The following is a 25845-nucleotide window of genomic DNA, read 5'->3' on the forward strand; positions in this document are numbered from 1 at the left end:
TACAAACCAGTGCCCAACATATAAAATTAGTGGTCACTTCACTTCAGCTTTACAGTGAGACAAGTACATACATGTAACGAATTAATTAAATTTTGACTATAGCTAACATCACAATTTACAACACAAATTAATCATGCTCTCATTTTTTACTTAACGAGAATTTCTTCCTAAGGATTTCTTTCGGCCATAGAAAGTTCTTTTTAATGTCATATGAATTGCATACTAATGGTACGCATAAACATGTCTCAGCAAGTTTCGTCCGCATTGTAAACAGGTATCTGCCACTTTTTAGTGTTCTTTTTTGGGTCATCCGTAAGGCTAAGATCCGTTTCGTCTTCCTTGAACGTTCTAATAAGCGCTTTAGCACCCATCATTATAAGCCTCTCGATCATGAATAATTGGTAGTTATTCTCAATAACTGGATCCAACAAATGGCTATAGTTTGACGAATATGCCAATCTATACCTGCAAATTTGAATATCAAGAGCATAAAGTCAGCATTTGATATCAGCTGATAGTTTCCTTCAAAAACTAAGAATATATGATCAACTGATCATTAGCCTTAAAATCTAATAACAAACCATAAATAATCTAACAAAAAACAGAAAGGACATGATAAAATAAAACTAGCAGAGGGAATAAGATTGTAACTTAAAAATGTGAAGTGTTGTCTTGGTTCAACAAGGATACAATGAAATGAATATTAGCATACTACATATATTTCATTTTCAAATGAAACCACCAAACATGAAGTTAAAATTGACAAACCAATGCATAAACAAAATCAGTTATTCAGTTTCATACAAAATTAAGCAAATGTTTCAATTACTATCAAACTACTAAACATGCTTTATGCTGTCAAAGAAAATCATTGAATGTTTCAATTACTATCAAACTACTAAACAAGCTTTGTGTTGTGAAAGAAAATCATTGTGTATATTTCTAGGAACTCTCTCCTCGCCCTCGATGTGAACATGAAAACAGTTACCTGACAGAGAGCGGTGAAAAAAATCCTGTAGTCCTTTCATTTGAAGCAATAAACAAGGTTCTTCCAGGTGCAACCCACTTTGCTATTCGACAAAGAATAAACTCAGGGCGGGTATCCCTATCAAGATGTGGATGCAGGGTCCTTACCACACCAAACCTGTCCTTCCTGGTTTCTATTTTATCCCCACGACGAACATGGATGGCATCATAATCACCAAGTAGAGCTTTGATCTGTGAGCAAGTGTTTCATCAGAAATTGAAGTGTGTAACAAAGATAGATTGCTCAATTGTAATGCCACAGTTTTAACATGTCAAGCATATTACAGTCAGAATTTGAAGTTTTGAAATGTGGAGAATAATTAGAGCAGAATCATCTATTGGATAAAAAGATAAGTTTCTTCAATTATGTTCCAAGTTTTTATCCGTTTGGTAATTGATTCTATCTCAACTACCAATGCTAGCTTACAGAAAGGAAATTGAGGAACTCAAGAACATATTACATAATATCCTGTATCCATGTAATGTAGAAAACATAGATGATTTTTTGGGAATCTCGTATTTTTTCTTTTCTAATCTTGATTCTCAGGAAGCCAAAAAGGCAGCAACAAAATGATGGGAGGAAGCTCCTACAAAGTAATGCCAAAACACAGACTTGCTACCAGTTAGAAGCTAGGAAGGGCAACCCCAACTCAAAATCATGGTCAGGATTAGCTATCCAGACCGGAAGCATATTTCCTTACATAATACTAGTGTCCCCCACTTCCGTTTGATCTGACATTGGATAGCCATGACAATCCGGTGGCAAAAAATATTAACATTATAACAATTATATGCTCGAAGAAATAGATTTAAAATCCAATATCAAATTGTATTGACTCTACATGTGAATGTTAAGAACTTAAAGAGGTTATGAATGAAGCGAACCTTTTCTGCAGCATCTCTTGGCTTTTTTGCGGCCATTGAGGGCAGGAACGAATATGGTAACATTATAGCACTACGGTTGTTTCGATCCTTGCATTCCATTAACCTGGAAAGCCATCATTAGCACCTCGAAATTCAGAAGAATCTCTGCTTGTAGGATATAACAACTTATTATTTTATGAGCAATCATCTTCAGAGTCGCACCACAATGGCATTTTGTAAGGCATGATTCAAATCTCAACTTAGTTGAGTTATAATGCAAATAAAACTTCAAATTCAAGTACATCAGGCAATATATTGAACTAATAATTAGACATTGGTCATGTCATATCCGTTAGTTTTAAATTTAATGGATTATACAAATCTCTCTCTGTTACATACCAGCTTCTGAAATTCTGTAAGTTCAAATTGAATTCTTTAAATGAGAAAATATAGGTTAACTTAATAGTAGTTAATACAAGTTTCAATGTGGACTGAAGTCAAAAACACATTAGTATGTAGGGAAAGTGTCAAAAAGCTTCACAAAATTCACGAGTCACGAAAAAAGATTTAATGAAAATTCCATACCATAATAAATTTCGTTGTAATGACAAGGATCATGATCATGTTCACAGCTTGTCAGGTATCACCAATTGCACACAGAAAATTTGCAACCCACAATTTAAAACCTCAATAACAATATACCCCACTATATTCTAGACATCATCAACCTTAATGTTCAATATAATCAAAAAAAGATGAGTCTAAGCATACTTGATTGAACAGTTTCAAAGAAAAAAAGAAAAAGAAAACCTACCAAGAAAGAGGGCTAGCAGATTTGTTTATGAGCAACAAATCAGAGTACTGATTGTTTTCTTTAAGCACGACAAGACTAACTCCTGCCAAGTGAGCAACTCCTCTGGCTCCAAGCTTCATGCTGGTCGATAGAACCGTATACCACTCTTTTGAATTGTCAAAAATTACAGGGACAGTCTCCGACATGAGTTCTGCGTCATATAGAGTTCATGGCACAAGAACTTGCAGCCCACCTGTAATGGATAAACAAGGCTGTCTAAATGTGTGTTTGGTATCACAGTGGAAAATATTAAAATTGATTTTAACTAGAAGTGATAAAATGTAGATTAAAGGTTTTGCATTAGATCAGTTGCCTTCAAAATTTGGTTTGCATAGAAGTGAATTTTTTTTTATGACAAATTTTGCATAGAAGTGATAAAAAAGTAGCTTTTGTGTTAGGTTGTACAACTTATACTAATTATCATCAAACTTACTTTACACTAATCGTCTATGTTCATCAAACTCAAAAACATAAATGATGATGATAATATTGAAATGTGAAAAGAAAAGAAAAAAGAAAGAAACTCACTGATCCTCGGAAGTAGCATTAGTTGAACGATGAAGGATCCCTTTCTTATTATGTATAGGATTAATACACATCCTGGACAGCATAACAAAAGTTCTGCAATTCCAAAACCCAAGACCTTATGAACGGAACCCTGGGAAAGTAACTAAGAAGAAAAATGAATTTAAAAGGAGATACTAGACCAACGGAGATAGATTGCTTCCTCGAGGGCGCACCTAAGGCTGGATTCTAGGTGACCTAAACCCTCACAGGATCCACAGTGTTTTCCAGGGCAATCGATTCGTGTACCCCAATACAGGTACTTTCTGTCTTTGTTAGAATACTTAATGTATTGGGATTTTTGGGAACAGAAGCGCTAATACACTCACTATTGCGCCCAACACTACAATTCTGGATTTTTGATAACTACTAATTCACCAATAATCACCACATGAACAAGACCCGTTCTTGAAATGGTGAAATCGGCTATTATCCCTCACCACGATTTCCCTTCCAACAATCTTTGCAATAAATTTAATTGCAGTGTGGCAGTCCGTGCACACTCGAATATTCTTTATTACTCGGATGGTTGTACCAGCAGTAGTGCTAATGATGCCATATGCTATGGCAAGTCTCTCACTATGATTGAGTAACAACTCACGTTTAAGTTCCTCATCAACATCATGGAGCACCTGATTTGTGTCAATGACATAACCTTCTTTCTCCATCTGTTCCAATAAAACATCCAATGCCTTGTTGATTTTGTCATAATAAGGATGTGATTTATCTCCAGCCATAAAAGTATGCACTTGATTTCCAACTTCTATCCAGCTGCATGCAGGGGTTTTCTTCAAGCCCTTTTTTCTCATGTGTGTTCTCAATCTTGCAGCGTCTTTCCATCTCCGTGCAGCTGAATAGATGTTTGACATTAAAACATAAGCCCCCATGTTTTCAGAGTCAACCAAAAGTAACTTGTCAAGAACCTTTTCAGCTAATTCAACATTCTTACAAGCCCTGCAAGCAGCCAACAGTGTTGACCACACACTCCCAGTGGGTTGTGCTCCTCTCATGTTAGAAATGAAATCATAAGCTTCCTCCAATCTTCCAGCTCTACCAAGCAGGTCAGCAACAGCAGCATAGTGCTCCAAACCAGGAGCAATTCCAAAATCCCTCTCCATACTGTTAAAATACCTCCAACCTTCATCTACCAACCCAGCATGACTACACGCAGTCAAAACAGCCATGAATGCCACATAACAAGGCCTTACTCCATTCCCCAACATGTTCTCAAACAAGGAAACAGCATCAAGGGCATGGCCGTGCATTGCACATCCCATAATGATGGCAGTCCACGCCACCATGTCACGCTTCTCTATTCTATCAAAAACATATCTAGCCATGTTAATGTTACCACATTTTGCATACATGTCCACAAGAGAGCTAGCTATAAACTCATTATCATCAAAACCAAGTCTAACTATACATCCATGAAGCTGCCTCCCCAAATTCAAAGCAGTCAAATGAGCACAAGCAGGTATAACACTAGAGAAAGAAACAGCCATAGGTTTCACATTTTCCTTCAACATCCGACGAAAAAATCCAAGCCCTCTATCAAATTCACCATTCTGCACACAACCAGCAATGATAGAGTTCCAAGAAATAGCATCTTTCCTTGGCAAAATGTAAAAAGCACGCAGCGAACATTCCAGTCTATTACACTTTGCATACATATCAATCAAACTACTCCCAATAAAAACATCCCCATCAAACCCATTTCTTACACCATACCCATGAATCTCTTTTCCTTTATTAACCTCAACATGCTCCGCGAAAATAGGAAGAATACTCGAAAGAGTGAACGAATCCGGCTTCAATTTACCATTCTTCCCCATCTCCCTAACCATGTCCAATGCTTCAATATACATCCCATTTTGAGCAAACCCCGCAATAAGAGTATTCCACGAGACAACATCCCTAACAGGCATCATATCAAAAACCTTCTTAACACAATCAATCCCAGATTCCCCTCTCTTAGGAAATACATCAAACACCTTGCCTGCATTATGAAACTTAGCATACATATTGATTAGTGCATTGGCAATATAGAGATCAGAATCAAGACCGAGCCGAACGGTGCAAGCGTGGAGCGAATGAGCGAGTTTACGGTGTTTCAAAAGAGTGGAAGCTTTGAGAAGAGAAGGGAAAACATGGCAATTGGGTGGAACGGAGAGAGAGCGCATGGAGTTGAAGGAAGAGAAGGAAAGGTGAAGAAGAGAGTGAGAAGTGTAGCATTTGATTATAGAAGACCATGCAAGAGGTGGTGGAGGAGAAGGAAGGGAGTTGAAGAGGTGGAGGGAATGGTGTAAGAGGTTGAGGTTTGAGTAGAGTGAGAGTACGAGGATGTTGTCGGAGTGCAATGTTCCTTTGGTTTTTACGATGTGTGCGTGTAGTTGTTTTGCTTGTCTTGTTGAAACTGAAAGTGTTTTGTTTGAGGTTTTTCTTAGGATGTTGCTGATCCTGTGTTGTGTGAAATTACTCATTCTCTCTTTTCTTTTCTTGCTTAATGATGATGGTGGTGAGACTGAGAATCAGGTAATGAATTTATATCAAGAACAATAACTTATCTGGGGTTTTCAAAACAAATTTCAAGGAAAATGATTCAACTGAGATACCCAATTGAACTTGTAATTACAATTCAATAATGTTTATTCTTCTGTCTTTGTTAGAATACTTAATGTATTGGGATTTTTGGGAACCATATGTGAATACAGCCGAGGAAAGTAGAAACAGAAGCGCTATTACACTCACTATTGCGCCCAACACTACAATTCTGGATCTCACTGCCTTTGGTTTCCCCTTTGAGGCTCTGTTAAATGCCATTAGATTGGATTGGATTGGATTATATTACGAGTGTCGATTTAAGACCTCGGTAACGAAGGCATCTGTTTGTTTGTATTCATTGATTGATTATGAGTCACGTGAACAATGTATGTATGTATGTATGTGACTGTTTCCTGGGAAGCTGAGTATGGGTAGTTCACTGCGAGTGGCGACTTAAACCCTATGAAAGAAAGTAAGTTCAAAAGCCATGGTTTGGTTTAACACTAACAATAACAATAGTAACAATTACAAGGCGAAAACCAGATTTAGTAAATGATAATAACCCAGCAGCATGATTGATTAACAAATACCTGAAGAAGTGAAATTGGTGTAAACAAAATCAATCTGACTCTGAAGAACCTCAATTTGGGATTAGGGTTTGGATTTGTGAATCAATCAAGAAATGCTGCTGCTGCCTTCTCCAGAATCCAGATTCATTTGCAAGGTACACTCTCGCTGCTTTTCAACTACCCCCTACACAAATCTCCAAGTAGCACTTTGGTGCCATTAATGGCACCGTGCCATTAAATCTGGTCCATTAATGGCACCAAGATAGATGTGTTGTGTGGCCTAGATACAATGACAATGTGTGACTCGGATTTAATGGCACGGTGCCATTAATGACACTAAAATGCTACCCCAACTCTCCCCTCTTCTTAATTTAACTTCTTTAAAAAATTTCGTTCACTTTTTTTTTTCGAAGGGAAATTTCTTTCACTTTTAATCTTCAAAATATTTTCAGTCCATATCTTTTATCTTTTTTTGAGGGAAGTCCATATCTTTTATCTTTGTTTTTAAATTAAGTAATGTGTTCCTTAAAAAAAATTATAAAAAAAAAAAAAAAAAAAACAGATCATGTGTATCATTTTAATTTTTGAATGATTTTTTCAATGTTGTCTAGTATATTATAAGTATCTCTTAAAAATATTAAAAAAATTAACAAAACATGAATTTAATGTAAAAGTGTCGAAAACGTAAAATATTATGTTGGTTAGAAAATTCTATTTTTTTTAGAGATTCTTACTTAGGCTTTGTTTGGGAGTTTGGAGGGGAAGGGAGGGGAGGGCTCTGGAGGGTTGGAAATATATAGAAAAATGAACAAAAAATTCACATTTTTTGAAAGAACGGTTTTTTAGAGAATGATAAACTAATACTTATGATTAATATACTTTTAATTTTAAGAATATAATAACAACATAGATTGGATTTGAAAAATTCATATAAACCCTCCATAATCCCCCAAAACCCTCCCCCAATACAATTTTTGAGTTCCCCCAAATGAGGGGGATTTTTTATTATGAGTAAAAAATTAACCTCCAAAGCCCTCTCCTCCCAATGTCTTCTATTTCTTCCACTTGTTCCTTCCTTTTTTCCAAAACCCTCCCCTCCCCTCCCCTCCAAACTCCCAAACAAAGCCTTATAGTATTTTAAACATGATTGTGAATTTTTTTTATAAATAATACATATGAATTGAATTAAAAACAAAGACCAAAATTGATAATAGAAAATTTTTGGTGACTAAAAGTTAAAAGATTTTAGGATGAATATAACGAAAAGATGAAAAAATTATAGAGATTAAAAGCATACTTAACCTTTTATTTTATTAAGCAAGGTATCATGTAGTATTATAGCTTATTAAAATACTTTTTTCCCTTCAAAAAAAATACTTTTTTAAAAGAGAAATAGGCACATATACATAAATGATAAAATTTAAAAGAGAAATAAATTAAGTCACACCACTTAATATCATTTCACTTTTAAATTTATCATATATGTGTGTCCAAATCTTCTTCTTAGGCCATATGATTTCTTCTTAAATTGGATCTACGGTTCCTACACAAAAGATTGTGATGACCTTTGCTAAGATTTGTTTGCAAATACCATCGCCAGAATTCTCATAAGGGAATCAATTCAGAAATCTTGATAGCAGACTTAGCTGGTGAGTGTGACAATTATAACTTAGTCTGAACTTGACTCAAGTACACCTGTAATTGCAATTGCAATTAAATGAAGTATTTGTCTTCATCTTTCAGGTTTTGAAATAATTTCAGAAATACTCATGAAGCATGTCATACGCTTCGATAAAGAAACTTAAATTCAATGTGTCAAATTACCATATACTCCTATTTCACTAGGAAGTAAAGAAATATGTGGTCTGTAAGAATTGCAATTCATGCCTCAAGTCAATTCCCATATTGTAAGCAAAAAAACCCTCACTTTTTCCAGTGTCATTAAACAAAACACTCTTGCGGTAAAATTTGTGGCTGGCCTCAAAGTTGTATGATTCCAATTTTTGATATTACAGAGTCCACGAGGGGTGTTTCTAATGAGCTAAAAATCCTGTCATATTAAGATTTCATGTGCAACTGAACAGAAGATAGAATTGTTTACTTTTTGTTTGGTTAAACCCTATTTGTTCATAGAAAAAAAAATAGAAATGTTAAAAAGATTCACATAAATGAATATTCTGGTACTCTTAATGATAGATGTGTAGTAGAACATTGGAAGAAAACGAATATAGATAAAGGAGGAGGAAGGAGGTAGGAGAAGAAAGATTGAATATACTCTACCAAGTGAGTCTACGAAGCAAGTTTGTGCTTTATAATGCTGGTTAGTCTCACGTCGTGTAGTGCAGAGAGTAATTAAGTGTATGTGTGATATAAAAGCTGAAGTGAGTATCGCATATAATTCATACCTTTCTCCGCCCTTTCTTGGCCGTTTGGTTAAGATCAAGTATATCACGATATTAAATTACTTTTTTTTAGGAGGGAGTAGTTTGTTGGTTAAAATGCCTAACTACTTGCTTCGTGTTCTGAGTTGGAGCACATAGACTCCTACTTCAGGAGCGTTGGTGGAGTAGGAGTATCTGCGAGGTGTTCTAAGTGGGTACATGACCATTGGTCTTTGATTGGGTATTTTCACTACATGATCGTTGGTGTGTTGGTTTTTGATTGGGTATTTTCACAAAACCACCCCAAAACCCTTGACGAAGAAATCTTCAACATCCCAAGATGGGGCACTGTGCTATGATATTTTCTTAATGACATCAAAGGAATCTATAACCATTTGTGCAACATGCCGAAAAACTCAGTTGTATTACGAGTATAATTTGATACTATTTGTAGTTTATACTATTTTACTTTGATAATAATGTCAGGTGTTAAACAAAGGTATGCGACCACAATATAGACCGTGACATCAGAGTTTTCAATATATCTACAACTGCTATTGACCTCGCATCCATTGCATTTGACCGTGATAATGAGAAAGAAAAGATAGCACTAACCACACGAGAGATACAGTTGTAAACAAAGGTATGCGACCACGATCTAGACTGTGAAAAAAATACTATTTATATAGAATGTAGTATCTCATGAGAAATACGGTAAAAAAAAATAAATTGCTTCAGAGTTCAGAGTACTAGGCAATATGAGTAAGAATGTAAGAGTAACACCTCAAAAAAAAATATAAACATAAGATTAAGACGACTTGATGTTACAATTGGTTATAGACCTTTGCTTTAAAAAACGTATCTTGAAAATGAAAACTAAATTGGCTGCATTGGGGATGAGATGAAACAAGATATAGGGGAAATTTGGGTTAAGTGATTCGACGTTGTGGAGCTCAAGGGAATTTTGATTTTATAGAAATCACAACCACAACAACCAAGTCTTATCACACTAAGTGGGGTCAGCTACATGGATCAAATGACGTCACAATGTTATATCATAAACCAAATTTGGATTCAACTCATTGACCTCTAAATCCTTTCTAATGGTTTCTCTAATAGTTTTTCTAAGTCTTCCTCTACCCCTTCTAATTTGACTCTCCTCAAATTGATCTACTCTTCTTACGACGGCATCTACATGTCTTCTCTCTACATGCCCAAACGCATATTTTCTACCAACTTTTCTAATAGAAATCCTACCATAAAATAAAAAAAAAACAGAGAGGCTAATATTCTTACAAAATTAAAAAGTGCGATTTTTTTATATATATAGATTTAAGAATAAAATTGAAGATATTTATATTAAAAAAGGCTTGATGATTATATGCTATGCATTTCAACTTTAATAATTTATCACTGTGAACATATTTCACTTTGTTTCGTCATGAAGTTAGGAAAAGAAGAAAATTCTTAAATATTTTGAGACGGCTTGCATCAAACATATAATTCTTGGATCCCAAAAATTGTTTTGAAAACACCAATGGAAAAGTTCAAAGTATGATATTTGCCGTCTAGGTTAAGTGTTTTTTATTTCACTTTTAAATGTATGGCTTAATTAGTCCCCAGTCCCTTAACTTAATTGTTTGTCTCAAAATGGTCCCTTAACTAAAAAAACGTCTCAAAGTGGTCCTTTAAGTTTTTTGCCGTTATAGCTTTCGGTCCTCTCCGTTATCATCTAACCTTAAATGTCTTAGGTAGACCAATATTAAAAGGGGTTCACCATAAACCTTATTATTTTTTGAATATTATCTCTTTGATCTTTTTTCAACAAGATGACCGTTGGATCATGATGGTCTATCGTATCTTACACTAAACCAGCAACACATTATTTTTATTCTTCCCTTTTCTTCATCTTCTTCAATCATCTCCTTATCATCTTCAACAACAACTTCATCTACCTTCATAGAAAAACCTAGAAAATCAAAACAAATAAAATTAAACCCACTCTTTAATCACTACATCACCAACGTCATCTTCATCAATCACATAAAACCCAACCTTAATCATCATCAACTCAAACCCAAAATACTCCACCGTCACTATATCCATCCCAAAACCAAAATAAAAGCTCAAATTCATTACTTCCAAAACAAACATACCCAAAATCATATTTGTCAAAACAAAACTCCTTCTCATTTCCAAAGTTCTAGTCCATTATTTCTCAATGCCTTAACTCCACAATCCATACCCTTTCTTTCTTTCTTTCTCCACGTGTTGGTTGTATAATACTCAATCTCCATTGTTTTCAATTTAATTTCTTCTTCAATTTCAATAAGCCACTTACGATAGCTGGGCTTTTCCCATTTGAAAATTGATTCCAAGATTTTAACAAGGTTAAGATGAATTTGAGTGTATGAACTAGAACACGCATCCTGGGTTCAATTTTTTTTTTCTTGTGATTTTTGCGTTCCACTCTTCTAATTTCTGTTTGTTCATGTAATTTTTCCCTAATATATGTTATTGTTTTTGATTCGGAATGAAACACAAACATTGAGATAATTTCCCCTCATCTTTGTTGTGAAATAAATTGATTCTATTAATTTTGTGTTTCTAATTGTTATAATTTTGAAATGAAAGAAAGGGATTTATGGGATAAACACTTGTCTATTTTAATTTATCAAATAATTCTATTGATTTTGGAATGAATTGAATGAGATGAATTTGATTTTGGTTGAATGAGATGTGATTCTTGGATTTCTGGGTTTGAAGGTAATGAAGTTGTTGTTGAAGATGATGAGTTAACGTTTTTTGATAAAAAAAAAATAACAGAAAGGACCTAAAGTGTTAACGGAGCAAAACTTTGAGGACTAATTTGGTACAAATTATATTTACGGGACCAATTTGATACAAATAATTAAGTTAAGGGACTAGTGGACTAATTAAGCCTAAATGTATCTAATTTGATTTTAGAAGTGTCCTAAAACAGAAAATTTAGAAGTGTAAAATTCATTTTGACATTTGCATGGATTTCAATATAATTGATTTTGTATGTGTACTGTTTGTTGAATTCATGAGTGTTCTCTTAATCTTAAGTGCCAACTTCCAGCCAATACATCAATCGTTTTAAATCACTGGTATAAATAAATAGATTCGTATAAATAAATGGATTTAATTTTGCAGTATTTTCTGTTTACCATGTTACTGTGCTCTCGGGTTGTGTTCATCCTAAGCAGACCCTCGTGCGTGTAGTAATGGCCAATCTAAAGATACACCAACCCATTCAAGTTTGTAAATTTGCAAACCAATGTTCTGCACGTGACTGTGCCTTGTTCAATGATCTTTACAATTGAGGACATATGAAGATTTAATAAATAAATCGAAGGAATCATGATATATTCTACCAACGTTTATATAATATATTCCTAGCTAGCTAGTTTCTCGTACTTGAGACAAATAAATATCCTATGCAAAACAAAACAAAAAACATATGATACTCCCTCCGTCCCGGAATAACTGACCCATTTTCTAAAAAAAAATGTCCCAAAATAACTGACCCATTTCAATTTTCAATACAACTTTCATCATTCCCAATACAATATAACACTAAATAATACTACTTTTATCATTCCCAATACAATATATTCCACTTTCCCCTTTATTTATACATTTTTCTTAATCTGTGTGAAAAACCAAAGTATGTCAATTATACCGGGACGGAGGTAGTACATAGTATATATATAGAATTGAATCCATACATACTTTTCATTCACTTTGCACTCAGCATTCTGCAATATGATGGATCCATCACTCTCCATATCACAAAAACATCACCCTCTCCCTTTCCCTGACTCAGTGCCTTTCCTCTCCTCCTCATCATTATCATAATGACACATCTGATCTCTTTGTAACATCCCGATTTTCGCTAGTTTTATTTTATTATTTATTTATGTGTGCTATATATGTTTATCTGTGATTACTTGCTTTTGTGTGTATTTTGGTTGGGATTCGTAGAATTCGGTATTGGAGGGGTATTTTAGTCATTTGAACTTAGGGGCATTTTGGTCATTTTGAGAGCAGTGACAATTTTTGTAATTTTGTTGGAGGTTATTTTTAGTGCTTAGTAAGAATATTATTTTACCAAGTTACTAGAGGGTGTAGTAATTATTTTAATTACCGTTAAGTGACCATTAGTGATATAATTTATCATTAAGTGAGTAGTGACATTTTGGGTGTTAAAATAGAAATGGGTTAGGCCCATTAAGGTTTGAGAGGTAAGCCCAGTTGAGTAGAGCATATATATAAACTCTAGTTGTTGGTGAAATTAGGTTTTACAAACATTTCACATTTCATTTCATTTGAGAAGAGAAGAGATAGAGGCTAGAGAGAAGAACAACAACAAGGGTTAGAAGGCAAAGAGGGGATTCATCATCTAGGAGCTAAATTGAAGCTTGGGTTAGAGGATTTTGGTGTTAGAGGTAAGAGGGTTAGAATTCAACCATAATTCATAATTTTTTTTCCTTTTTACCCAATTTGTGAAATTGATGAATTGAATCTAATTGTTGTAAATTCGTGCATAATTGTTGTTGTTATGTTTGAGAACATGATTTGTGGGATAATTGTGTGTTAGTATGTGAATTAACATGTTGAAATGTAAAAATATGGGTATATTGTGTTCTTGAGTAAATTTGTTGAAAAATGAAGTTGTGGTGTTAAATTGTGCATGAATTCATGTTCATTAGTTGTTGTTATTGATTTGAAACATGTGGTTGTTGGATTGATGTTTTGGGTATCAAAATTGATGATATGAGATGTTGTTGTTGATGAATTGTGATGAATTCATGATTGGTTGTTGTTGTTGAATTTGTGAGGTGTTGTTGTTGATGTTAGAAACCTTGGGTAATCATAATCTTTGATGTTGTTATAAATTTGTGTTGTTCTTGAGGTTTTCATAAAAATGGGTTGATAATGAAGAAGTTTAATTTTGATGATGTTGAATGAATTAAGAAGATTGTTAGAATGGTATGATTTTCTGTTTTAATCACTTGGTTTTGGAGAGAAATTATTTTGGGAAGAAAATGGGTTTTTGAGTAAAAGTCATTTTAAGAGCTTTTACAAAATAAGTCATTTTGGGATGAGTTTGATTAAGTTGTTTTAATGTTGAAATGTCAAGTTTTCAAGTGTGGTTTGTATGGTCTAAGTGTTAGGAATGACGGAACTGAAATCGGATTCGAAAACAAGATTTTATGCATGAAAACGTAAAAATGCATTTTTGCTGTACTGGTGGAATGACACGACTGTGTGTCTGGATGACACGACCGTGTCAGAGTCTCCTGTAAGGGATGACACGACCGTGTGTCCTGAACACGCGACCGTGTCAGTTCTGCAGAATCCCAAAACCTTGTTCTTTCGTGTTTTTGTGTACTTTTAAGCATGCCAATGGGTTCCAAACACCTAACCTTATTCAATCAATTTATAATTAAGCTTCTAAGAGTATCATAGCTTGGGTCTAACTTGGTTTTGTTTTGGAAATGAATTGATTTTGCAAAATGATGCCAAGATACGAACTTCGTGATTTTTGGGAATTCTTCATGTGTGGCCGATGAAATGCTTTTGTAACCTCTACTGCACACACATGTGACTCGTGAGAATACATGGCATAGGCAATTGAACTTGTTAAATTGGTTTTGGTTCATAACTTCTAATATTTTCAAAGTTGTGAAATGTGAGACGAACTTGACGGAAAATGATTATTGAGAGTCAATTGCTTATGAACCCTTTATGAATAGATTAATATGATTACGAGAGGATGTATGAATGGTTGTTGAGTGATGAATATGATGTTTGTGATCATATGTTGTATTTGTTCCTTTATTTGAATTGTAAGGAATTATGTGGAAATGTGGCAACTATATGTTGATTTATGTGGAGATGATTAATGATGTATGTATATGTCAAGTGGTGGTGAATTGTTGTCGATGCATATATACTAATTGAATGGTGATGAACATGTTTATGTTATGTTATTTGTTGAACATGTTAAATGTTGATTGTTGGTGGTGTATATATGTGACAACTATATGTTGTTTGAATTATGGATGTTGTTGGTGATTGTACATATGCTAAGTGGTGGTGAATTGTTGATGATTGCATATATACAAGTATTGGTGATGGTGAGGTGATTATTGTTTGTGTGAACATATGCATTTGTAGTTGAGTCATATGTTCATGCATTCATGACTGATGGTGGTGGATTTTATATCCAAGACTGATGGTGGCGGATTTTATATCCAATTGAGGTGAGTACGATGTTTTTGTTGCATCGAAGGTGACGACCTTGAGGTGATTTGGTACCACATGCATCTAGAGAAGAGTCTAGAGCATCATATGCATTTGATTAGTTGATGAGTCGTGTCATAATTGAATATATGACTTGGTGAATTTGTGTATTGATGAAATTGGTGAATGTTGTGATTGTGTGGATTGGTGTATATGTATATTGCTGGATTTTGTTGATGGTTCTAAATAATTGAATTATGCTCTAATTGCATGTCTTATTTGTTTGTGCTTATACACTTGGTGAATCTATTTGATGATAATTAATTTGATAATAATGATGAAGTGAGAGTTGTATATGTATATGCATTTGATGTGGTGATTTCCTTGATGATGATGATTACTTGCTTATGACTTTGAAATGATGAATCGTACTCTTGAATTAAGTATGCTAAGTGGAGATTAAGGTGAGTAACCCTTCCATTGATTGATAATTGATGAACTTATGTCGATGATTGATTTAGAAATTGGATAAACTTGCTATGCATGTTAATAATGTGATAGCTTGAAATGCAAGTGATGGGGTATAATAATCATGTGATGCTAGTATTCTAGGAGGGATGGTTTGTATATGTGATATGTATGATTCCTTGAATACTATGTTTTCATATGGATTATTATGATGTAATGCTAACCCTCAGTGGTTTACCACCTACCTTTCTGTATGGACGGGTAGATGGAGTGCAGGATGCTTAGTTTGTTGCTTGTTGATGCCGAGGAGTGGAGTTCCTCTTTTTATGCAAGTGTCTAGATTAGGGCTCTGATCTAGGGTAGTCTTGCATGTTGGATTTTATTTTGGACTATGTATTTTGGAGTTGAGATGTTATTTGTTATTTGAGAATTGGAGAATACAATTGTATTGTTGTTGAGATCCGGAGATGTTTATTTATTATATGTATGTTCCGCTGCTATGTTGTGTAACATGATCTTGATGCATGTATTTTTGTGGTTTGATTCGAAGACGTAGCATCTATTTCTAGAATATGTTTGTATATTCGCGCGTTTTACCGCTTATTAGAAATAGGGTGTTACAGTTGGTATCAGAGCCGTGGTCGGTCTTGTCCAGACCAAAACCCGTTGATTTTCCTGTTTGTATGCGACATGTACGGAAGTACTGTCGGTACTTGTTGTGTTGTTCCGTTCTTTTAGGTGGGTTTGAGCGTAGTGGGGGAGTAGCAGGTTGTTTCAGGTTTGTTGGGTCTGGTAAGGGAATGTATCTTTGGCTGCGGAGGCTCAGTTGGTTGTGGTTTGTGTTAAGGTTCATGTTGATTTTGAGTTGGATCTTGTGTGTCTTCCGTTGAAGCATATGGACGTGATTTTTGGTATGGATTGGATGTTGACTTTTGGTGTTAACATTAATTGTTTGACCAAGAGTGTGACGTTTTCTAAGCTAGTAGCTGAGGAAGGTGGGAAGTTCTTGACCGCGGAGCAAGTGAAGAAGTCCTTGGACGGTGAAGCTAGTGTGTTTATGATGTTTGCTTCATTGAAGGAAAGTAGTGAGAAAGGTGTTGGTGATTTTTCGGTAGTGCAAGAGTTCCCACAAGTTTTTCCGGACGACATTACCGAGTTACCGTCGGAGAGGGAAGTTGAGTTTGCAATTGATTTGGTGCCAGGAACGAGTCCTATTTTGATTGCGCCGTATCGGATGTCTGCATCAGAGTTGGGTGAGTTGAAGAAGCAATTGGAAGAGTTACTCGAGAAGCAGTTTATTAGACCGAGTGTTTCTCCGTGGGGTGCTCCAGTGTTGTTGGTTAAGAAGAAAGATGGAAGTATGAGGTTGTGTGTGGATTATCGGCAGTTGAATAAGGTAAAGATCAAGAATCGGTATCCGCTCCCGAGGATTGATGATTTGATGGATCAGTTGGTTGGTGCAGAAGTGTTTAGCAAGATTGACTTGAGATCAGGATATCATCAGATTAGAGTAAAGGCGGAAGATATATCCAAAACTGCGTTCAGAACGAGGTATGGACACTATGAGTATTCTGTGATGCCATTTGGGGTATCTAATGCGCCAGGTGTTTTCATGGAATATATGAATAGAATATTTCATCCTTTTCTAGACCGTTTTGTGGTGGTGTTCATAGATGATATTTTGGTGTATTCGAAGTCTGAAGAAGAGCATGCCGAGCATTTGAGGATTGTGTTGGGAGTGTTGAAAGAGAAGAAGTTGTTTTCTAAGTTGTCCAAGTGTGAGTTTTGGTTGCGGGAAGTGAGTTTCCTTGGTCATGTGATTTCTAAAGGTGGTATTGTCGTGGATCCGTCGAAGGTTGATGCAGTGTTGCAATGGGAATCACCTAAGTCTGTTTTTGAAGTGAGGAGCTTTCTTGGATTGGCAGGTTATTATCGGAGGTTCATTGAGGGATTCTCTAAGTTGGCGTTGCCATTGACGCAGTTGACTCGGAAAGGACAAGCTTATGTTTGGGATGCTAAGTGTGAGAAGAGTTTTCAAGAGTTGAAGAAGAGGTTGACTTCGGCTCCAGTGTTGATTTTGCCGAATCCGAAGGAATCGTTTGTTGTGTATTGTGATGCTTCTAAGATGGGTCTTGGTGGTGTGCTTATGCAGAATCGTCAGGTTGTGGCTTATGCTTTGAGGCAGTTGAAAGTGCATGAGAAGAATTATCCGACACATGATTTGGAATTAGTGGCCGTTGTGTATGTGTTGAAGATTTGGAGGCATTATCTGTATGGTTCTAAGTTTGAAGTGTTCAGTGATCATAAGAGTTTGAAGTATTTGTTTGACCAGAAGGAGTTGAATATGAGGCAGAGGAGATGGTTGGAGTATCTTAAAGATTTTGATTTCCAGTTGAGTTATCACCCTGGGAAGGCGAACGTTGTTGCTGATGCTTTGAGTAGGAAGTCGTTGCATATGTCTGCTTTAATGGTGAAAGAGTTGGAATTGATTGAGCAATTTAGAGATTTGAGTTTGGTTAGTGAGTTGACGCCGGATGGTGTGAGGTTGGGAATGTTGAAGCTGACAAGTAATATCTTGGAAGAGATCAAGAATGGTCAGAAGGAAGATTTGGAACTTGCAGATCGAGTGGTGTTGGTTAACCAAAGTAAGGGTGGAGACTTCAGATTGGATGAGAACGGTGTTTTGATGTTTCGTGATCGTGTTTGTGTGCCAAGTGTTATTGAGCTTAAGAGAAGGATTTTGGAAGAAGGTCATAGAAGTAGTTTGAGTATTCATCCAGGAGCAACTAAGATGTATCAGGATTTGAAGAAGTTGTTTTGGTGGCCTGGAATGAAGAAGGATATTGCAGGGTTTGTGTATGATTGTTTGGTTTGTCAGAAGTCTAAGATTGAACATCAGAGACCGTCAGGTTTGATGCAACCGTTGTTTGTGCCAGAGTGGAAGTGGGATAGTATATCAATGGACTTTGTTGAAGCGTTGCCGAAGACTGTTAAGGGTTTTGACTCTATTTGGGTGATTGTTGATCGATTGACGAAATCGGCACATTTTATTTCTATTAAGACCGGTATGTCTGTGACGAAGTTGGCTGAGATCTACATTGAGCAGATTGTTAGATTGCATGGTGTTCCTTCTAGTATTGTGTCGGATCGGGATCCTAGGTTTACTTCTAAATTTTGGGAAAGTTTGCAAGATGCTTTAGGGACTAAGTTGAGGTTGAGTTCCGCTTATCATCCTCAGACTGATGGTCAGACGGAGAGGACTATTCAGAGTTTGGAAGATTTATTGAGAGCTTGTGTGTTGGAGCAAGGTGTCAGTTGGATTGAATGTTTACCGTTGATTGAGTTCACTTACAATAACAGTTTTCATTCTAGTATCGGAATGACACCATTTGAGGCTTTGTATGGTCGGAGGTGTAGAACTCCGTTGTGTTGGTATGAGTCAGGAGAAAGTGCTTTGTTTGGACCAGAAGTTGTGCAAGAAACTACGGAAAAGGTTAAGATGATTCAAGAGAAGATGGAAGCGTCTCAGAGTAGGCAGAAGAGTTATCACGATAAAAGGAGGAAAGACCTTGAGTTTCAGGTTGGTGATCATGTGTTTTTGAGAGTGAATCCTGTAACCGGTGTTGGTCGTGCTTTGAAGTGTCGGAAGTTGACTCCTCGTTTTGTTGGACCCTTTGAGATTGTTGAGAAGGTTGGGGTTGTAGCGTATCGGATTGCGTTACCGCCATCTTTGTCGAATCTTCATGATGTGTTTCATGTGTCTCAGTTGAGGAAGTATGTGTATGATGCGTCTCACGTGATCCAAGTGGATGAGTTGGAAGTAAGGGATAACTTGACCGTTGAGACTTGGCCAGTTAGGATTGAGGATCGTGAAGTGAAGCGTTTGCGTGGCAAGGAGGTCGTTTTGGTTAAAGTGATTTGGGTTGGACCGACTGGTGAGAGTGCCATTTGGGAATCGGAGAGTAGGATGAGGGTTTCGTATCCGGAGTTGTTTCCTTCAGGTAATTTTCGAGGGCGAAAATTCTTTTTAGTGGGGGAGAGTTGTAACAGCCCGATTTTCGCTAGTTTTATTTTATTATTTATTTATGTGTGCTATATATGTTTATATGTGATTACTTGCTTTTGTGTGTATTTTGGTTGGGATTCGTAGAATTCGGTATTGGAGGGGTATTTTAGTCATTTGGACTTAGGGGCATTTTGGTCATTTTGAGAGCAGTGACAATTTTTGTGATTTTGTTGGAGGTTATTTTTAGTGCTTAGTAAGAATATTATTTTACCAAGTTACTAGAGGGTGTAGTAATTATTTTAATTACCGTTAAGTGACCATTAGTGATATAATTTACCATTAAGTGAGTAGTGACATTTTGGGTGTTAAAATAGAAATGAGTTAGGCCCATTAAGGTTTGAGAGGTAAGCCCAGTTGAGTAGAGCATATATATAAACTCTAGTTGTTGGTGAAATTAGGTTTTACAAACATTTCACATTTCATTTCATTTGAGAAGAGAAGAGATAGAGGCTAGAGAGAAGAACAACAACAAGGGTTAGAAGGCAAAGAGGGGATTCATCATCTAGGAGCTAAATTGAAGCTTGGGTTAGAGGATTTTGGTGTTAGAGGTAAGAGGGTTAGAATTCAACCATAATTCATAATTTTTTTTTTCCTTTTTTCCCATTTTGTGAAATTGATGAATTGAATCTAATTGTTGTAAATTCGTGCATAATTGTTGTTGTTATGTTTGAGAACATGATTTGTGGGATAATTGTGTGTTAGTATGTGAATTAACATGTTGAAATGTAAAAATATGGGTATATTGTGTTCTTGAGTAAATTTGTTGAAAAATGAAGTTGTGGTGTTAAATTGTGCATGAATTCATGTTCATTAGTTGTTGTTATTGATTTGAAACATGTGGTTGTTGGATTGATGCTTTGGGTATCAAAATTGATGATATGAGATGTTGTTGTTGATGAATTGTGATGAATTCATGATTGGTTGTTGTTGTTGAATTTGTGAGGTGTTGTTGTTGATGTTAGAAACCTTGGGTAATCATAATCTTTGATGTTGTTATAAATTTGTGTTGTTCTTGAGGTTTTCATAAAAATGGGTTGATAATGAAGAAGTTTAATTTTGATGATGTTGAATGAATTAAGAAGATTGTTAGAATGGTATGATTTTCTGTTTTAATCACTTGGTTTTGGAGAGAAATCATTTTGGGAAGAAAATGGGTTTTTGAGTAAAAGTCATTTTAAGAGCTTTTACAAAATAAGTCATTTTGGGATGAGTTTGATTAAGTTGTTTTAATGTTGAAATGTCAAGTTTTCAAGTGTGGTTTGTATGGTCTAAGTGTTAGGAATGCATTGGCGAAAACGGAACTGAAATCGGATTCGAAAACAAGATTTTATGCACGAAAACGTAAAAATGCATTTTTGCTGTACTGGTGGAATGACACGACTGTGTGTCTGGATGACACGACCGTGTCAGAGTCTCCTGTAAGGGATGACACGACCGTGTGTCCTGAACACGCGACCGTGTCAGTTCTGCAGAATCCCAAAACCTTGTTCTTTCGTGTTTTTGTGTACTTTTAAGCATGCCAATGGGTTCCAAACACCTAACCTTATTCAATCAATTTATAATTAAGCTTCTAAGAGTATCATAGCTTGGGTCTAACTTGGTTTTGTTTTGGAAATGAATTGGTTTTGCAAAATGATGCCAAGATACGAACTTCGTGATTTTTGGGAATTCTTCATGTGTGGCCGATGAAATGCTTTTGTAACCTCTACTGCACACACATGTGACTCGTGAGAATACATGGCATAGGCAATTGAACTTGTTAAATTGGTTTTGGTTCATAACTTCTAATATTTTCAAAGTTGTGAAATGTGAGACGAACTTGACGGAAAATGATTTTTGAGAGTCAATTGCTTATGAACCCTTTATGAATAGATTAATATGATTACGAGAGGATGTATGAATGGTTGTTGAGTGATGAATATGATGTTTGTGATCATATGTTGTATTTGTTCCTTTATTTGAATTGTAAGGAATTATGTGGAAATGTGGCAACTATATGTTGATTTATGTGGAGATGATTAATGATGTATGTATATGTCAAGTGGTGGTGAATTGTTGTCGATGCATATATACTAATTGAATGGTGATGAACATGTTTATGTTATGTTATTTGTTGAACATGTTAAATGTTGATTGTTGGTGGTGTATATATATGTGACAACTATATGTTGCTTGAATTATGGATGTTGTTGGTGATTGTACATATGCTAAGTGGTGGTGAATTGTTGATGATTGCATATATACAAGTATTGGTGATGGTGAGGTGATTATTGTTTGTGTGAACATATGCATTTGTAGTTGAGTCATATGTTCATGCATTCATGACTGATGGTGGTGGATTTTATATCCAAGACTGATGGTGGCGGATTTTATATCCAATTGAGGTGAGTACGATGTTTTTGTTGCATCGAAGGTGACGACCTTGAGGTGATTTGGTACCACATGCATCTAGAGAAGAGTCTAGAGCATCATATGCATTTGATTAGTTGATGAGTCGTGTCATAATTGAATATATGACTTGGTGAATTTGTGTATTGATGAAATTGGTGAATGTTGTGATTGTGTGGATTGGTGTATATGTATATTGGTGGATTTTGTTGATGGTTGTGAATAATTGAATTATGCTCTAATTGCATGTCTTATTTGTTTGTGCTTATACACTTGGTGAATCTATTTGATGATAATTAATTTTATAATAATGATGAAGTGAGAGTGGTATATGTATATGCATTTGATGTGGTGATTTCCTTGATGATGATGATGATGATTACTTGCTTATGACTTTGAAATGATGAATCGTACTCTTGAATTAAGTATGCTAAGTGGAAATTAAGGTGAGTAACCCTTCCATTGATTGATAATTGATGAACTTATGTCGATGATTGGTTTAGAAATTGGATAAACTTGCTATGCATGTTAATAATGTGATAGCTTGAAATGCAAGTGATGGGGGATAATAATCATGTGATGCTAGTATTCTAGGAGGGATGGTTTGTATATGTGATAGGTATGATTCCTTGAATACTATGTTTTCATATGGATTATGATGATGTAATGCTAACCCTCAGTGGTTTACCACCTACCTTTCTGTATGGACGGGTAGATGGAGTGCAGGATGCTTAGTTTGTTGCTTGTTGATGTCGAGGAGTGGAGTTCCTCTTTTTATGCAAGTGTCTAGATTAGGGCTCTGATCTAGGGTAGTCTTGCATGTTGGATTTTATTTTGGACTATGTATTTTGGAGTTGAGATGTTATTTGTTATTTGAGAATTGGAGAATACAATTGTATTTTTGTTGAGATCCGGAGATGTTTATGAATTATATGTATGTTCCGCTGCTATGTTGTGTAACATGATCTTGATGCATGTATTTTTGTGGTTTGATTCGAAGACGTAGCATCTATTTCTAGAATATGTTTGTATATTCGCGCGTTTTACCGCTTATTAGAAATAGGGTGTTACACTCTTCCTCCTCCCTCACGTGACAACTCTCTCTACTACGTCGGTGGCGACACTTGTATCGTCGCCGTTGACCGTCACTCTTCCTTATCACACCTCTTTTCTCACCTCTCTCGCACTCTCCTTCATGGAAGAAGACCTTTCACTCTCAAGTACCATCTTTCCAATGAAGACCTTGACAACCTCATCAATGTTTCCACAGATGAAGACCTCCAGAATATGATAGATGAGTATGATCATTTGTCTTCAAACCCTTCTCCTTCACGTTCTCGACTCAGATTGTTCCTGTTTTTCTCAAAACCAGATACTGCTGTTTCCATGGGTAATGGTCACTTGGATAATCATGCGTGGTTTGTGGAAGCTCTCAACAACTCAGGGATTCTGTCTCGTGTTATTTCTGATTCTGCAGCTGCTGTTGATAACTCCCTCCTCAACCTCGATGATTATGATATTAGTGCTTCAAGTAACGACGAAAATACTGATAATAATGTTATCAAGGAGCATTTGATTGATGTTGATTATTTAGTGCCTGTGGAAGAGGAGGAGGACATGTTTAATTATTCAATTGCTAATCTTTCTGACATACGAGTTTGTGTTGATCATGATGATGATGGTAACGGGGCGAAGCAAGAGCAGAGGCTTAGGATGGAACAACAACATGATAACAACTTTGATGATGTGAAAGGGGTGGATGTGAAGCAAAATGATCCTTTTCTTGAATCTTCTTATTATCATGATGCCGGTGCTGGTTATGATTTCAATAGGGTTGTGCCCGATGATCAGAAGCCTCATTTGCCGTCGCTCATTATTCAACCAAGGACCAGCGGAGCTGGCCTTGGTATGCCTTCTCCAGATTCACTAGCAAGGTAATTAATATGCAACTATCACCAATCTATTCTATATGCAATTTTTTCTTTGTTTAGTTAAATTTTGTAAGGTAGTGTCATATAAAGTTTATTCAAGTAGTTTCTTGTAAATATGTCCACATGTTGATGTTATTTGATGATTATAATTTTTGGTTTATTTGAAAAGTGATACCAGTATTGCATCTGCACGTGTGGACAAGAAAGATACAACTTTGCCAAATAATATCAAAAGTGAAGTATTTGATCAAAATGAACAAGGGGAATTACAAGCAAAGGATCCTGATTACACCCCACCTCAACAACAATTGAATCAAAACCAGCAACCTCCAACATATCAACAACATCAATTTGTCTATATTCATCGTCCTATAGGTGCAGGTCAAGTTCCAATGTCATCCTACTACCCAGTTTATGCCTCACCATCGCAATCACACCAACAACTTCATCAGTATCCTGTTTATGTAATGCCAATTGGACATGGATCTACACAACCATACAACATGGCTTTACAATCCAATTTATCTGACACAAATTTGGTAGCCTCAACTAGACCAGTAATGCCACAAAGTGTTGTACCTGAGGTGAATCCAAGTGTTTATAAAACTCCTATGGCATCAAATTCATCTTTTAATCAAGTTCCTTCTAATCAATATCAGCAGCAATATGTGAGTTTGCCTCAAAATATTCATCATCCACCACATATTATTTATGGTTATGAATATGACGGAGCTACGCAAGAACAATTATACTACACACAGCAACAACCTGCAAACGCAAATGCACCTCCTCAGTACCAATCCATAACCCCAGCACCTGCTGCAGCAACACTATTAGATGTTTCAAAACACTATCCTATAGACAACAACATTCAGCAGCAAAACAGAACTTCACATCAAGTATAATTCGACTCGGAGAACATTGTGTCGCATGATATTGAGGGTTGATTGGACTTCCTATTCATTCTTTAGTGATTAATTATATATGAGATTGAGATCTTCCTTCTGAAAAACTAAGGCCTCTGACTATTATCTAATGTAAGATCATATATTTCAGTCTAGTTTCTGTCATGCTATTATCTAAGACAGTTCAATAAGGCAAGCTACTGCCATTAGTTTTTATCTATTAATATATACTAGTATGTACAAGTTCTATTAGCACGTGAACGTGTGGTTCGAGTAAATTAATGAAAATAGGTCCAAAACTTTAATTTAGTGACTCATCAATTTATGTCATCATTCATTTGATTCCACTTGATGGTTGTCGGATTGATGTCCAACCAAACTAGTACTGTGATTTATATGTTGCGAACTATTTCATCACTTTAAAATTACGTTTAATAAATGGAAATTGCAATAGAACATAATCAACATGACATAAATTTGGGCACTCTGTGCTCTGATATTTTCTTAATGGCATCAACGGAATCTATAATCGTTCGTTCAACATATCGAAGAACTCAGTTGTATCATGAATGTATAATATGATACTCTTTGTAGCTTATACAATTTTACTTTGATAATAATTTAAGGTTATAAACAAAGGTATGCGACCATCATCTAGATTGTGACATCAGAGTTTTCAATATCTCTGCGACAATAACTGACCTCACATCCATTGCATTTGACCACGATTCTCTATAGTATCAAGGATTTCACTGCAGCCTGTATTTTTAAAAAAGTTGAATACATTTATATTGCGCCTATACAATAATTGTCAAAGTGAGACAAATAACACAATGTATATATACTGAGTACATACAAAACAGCACAGAGTTTTTACTTTCACTTTGGAACCTTAAATTTCCACATGCATATATGTCTGTATTCTCTCATATGAAAACTAAGTATCAAGTAGAGCCTTTTTATATAAATATACATCAGATTATTAAAATGAAAAACGCATGAATTAAAAATTGTCA

At 35.6% G+C, this 25845-nt stretch overlaps 2 protein-coding genes and 1 pseudogene across 5 annotated transcripts; 1 reads left to right on the forward strand and 2 right to left on the reverse strand.

Annotated features, from left to right (window-relative positions):
* Window positions 1–3617, reverse strand: LOC146906315 (uncharacterized; annotated as a pseudogene). The gene is made up of 6 exons (XR_015020156.1): window positions 3451–3617; window positions 3272–3364; window positions 2705–2936; window positions 1912–2014; window positions 989–1218; window positions 1–465 (listed from the first exon to the last, which is right to left on the reverse strand). The product of XR_015020156.1 is annotated as an uncharacterized LOC146906315 (transcript).
* LOC146906314 (putative pentatricopeptide repeat-containing protein At3g23330) lies at window positions 1–6602 on the reverse strand. 3 transcript variants are annotated; one of them, XM_085722653.1, is made up of 7 exons: window positions 6439–6602; window positions 3451–6308; window positions 3272–3364; window positions 2705–2936; window positions 1912–2014; window positions 989–1218; window positions 1–465 (listed from the first exon to the last, which is right to left on the reverse strand). In XM_085722653.1, the coding sequence occupies exon 2, from the start codon at window positions 5785–5787 to the stop codon at window positions 3682–3684; it is 2106 nt and encodes a 701-aa protein (XP_085578779.1). In that variant the 5' UTR covers window positions 5788–6308; window positions 6439–6602; the 3' UTR covers window positions 1–465; window positions 989–1218; window positions 1912–2014; window positions 2705–2936; window positions 3272–3364; window positions 3451–3681. The 3 variants fall into 3 exon arrangements, with proteins under 3 accessions (XP_085578779.1, XP_085578778.1, XP_085578780.1); XM_085722652.1 differs by having other exon boundaries at window positions 3451–6602; XM_085722654.1 differs by having other exon boundaries at window positions 989–1613; window positions 1728–2014; window positions 3451–6602.
* LOC146906316 (uncharacterized) lies at window positions 5982–24829 on the forward strand. The gene is made up of 3 exons (XM_085728793.1): window positions 5982–6234; window positions 23057–23776; window positions 24150–24829. Exons 1-3 carry the CDS (start codon window positions 5982–5984, stop codon window positions 24827–24829), a joined length of 1653 nt encoding a protein of 550 aa, XP_085584919.1.
* The last annotated feature ends 1016 nt before the right edge of the window (window positions 24830–25845 follow it).

The sequence above is a fragment of the Medicago sativa genome, chromosome 7, assembly GCF_051527215.1.
Source record: "Medicago sativa cultivar Bolivia chromosome 7, Bolivia_mono, whole genome shotgun sequence".
Taxonomy (NCBI): domain Eukaryota; kingdom Viridiplantae; phylum Streptophyta; class Magnoliopsida; order Fabales; family Fabaceae; genus Medicago; species Medicago sativa.

Excerpts from the sequence above, each read along its gene's own strand:
- LOC146906316 (XM_085728793.1), top strand. The coding sequence starts at position 5,982 with ATGTATTGGGATTTTTGGGAACCATATGTGAATACAGCCGAGGAAAGT. Across the intron at positions 6,235-23,056 it reads TTATGAGTCACGTGAACAAT|GGTGTTACACTCTTCCTCCT; the intron begins GTATGTATGTAT and ends TATTAGAAATAG. Across the intron at positions 23,777-24,149 it reads GAAGCAAAATGATCCTTTTC|ATATCAAAAGTGAAGTATTT; the intron begins TTGAATCTTCTT and ends CTTTGCCAAATA.
- LOC146906314 (XM_085722653.1), bottom strand. The coding sequence starts at position 5,787 with ATGAGTAATTTCACACAACACAGGATCAGCAACATCCTAAGAAAAACC.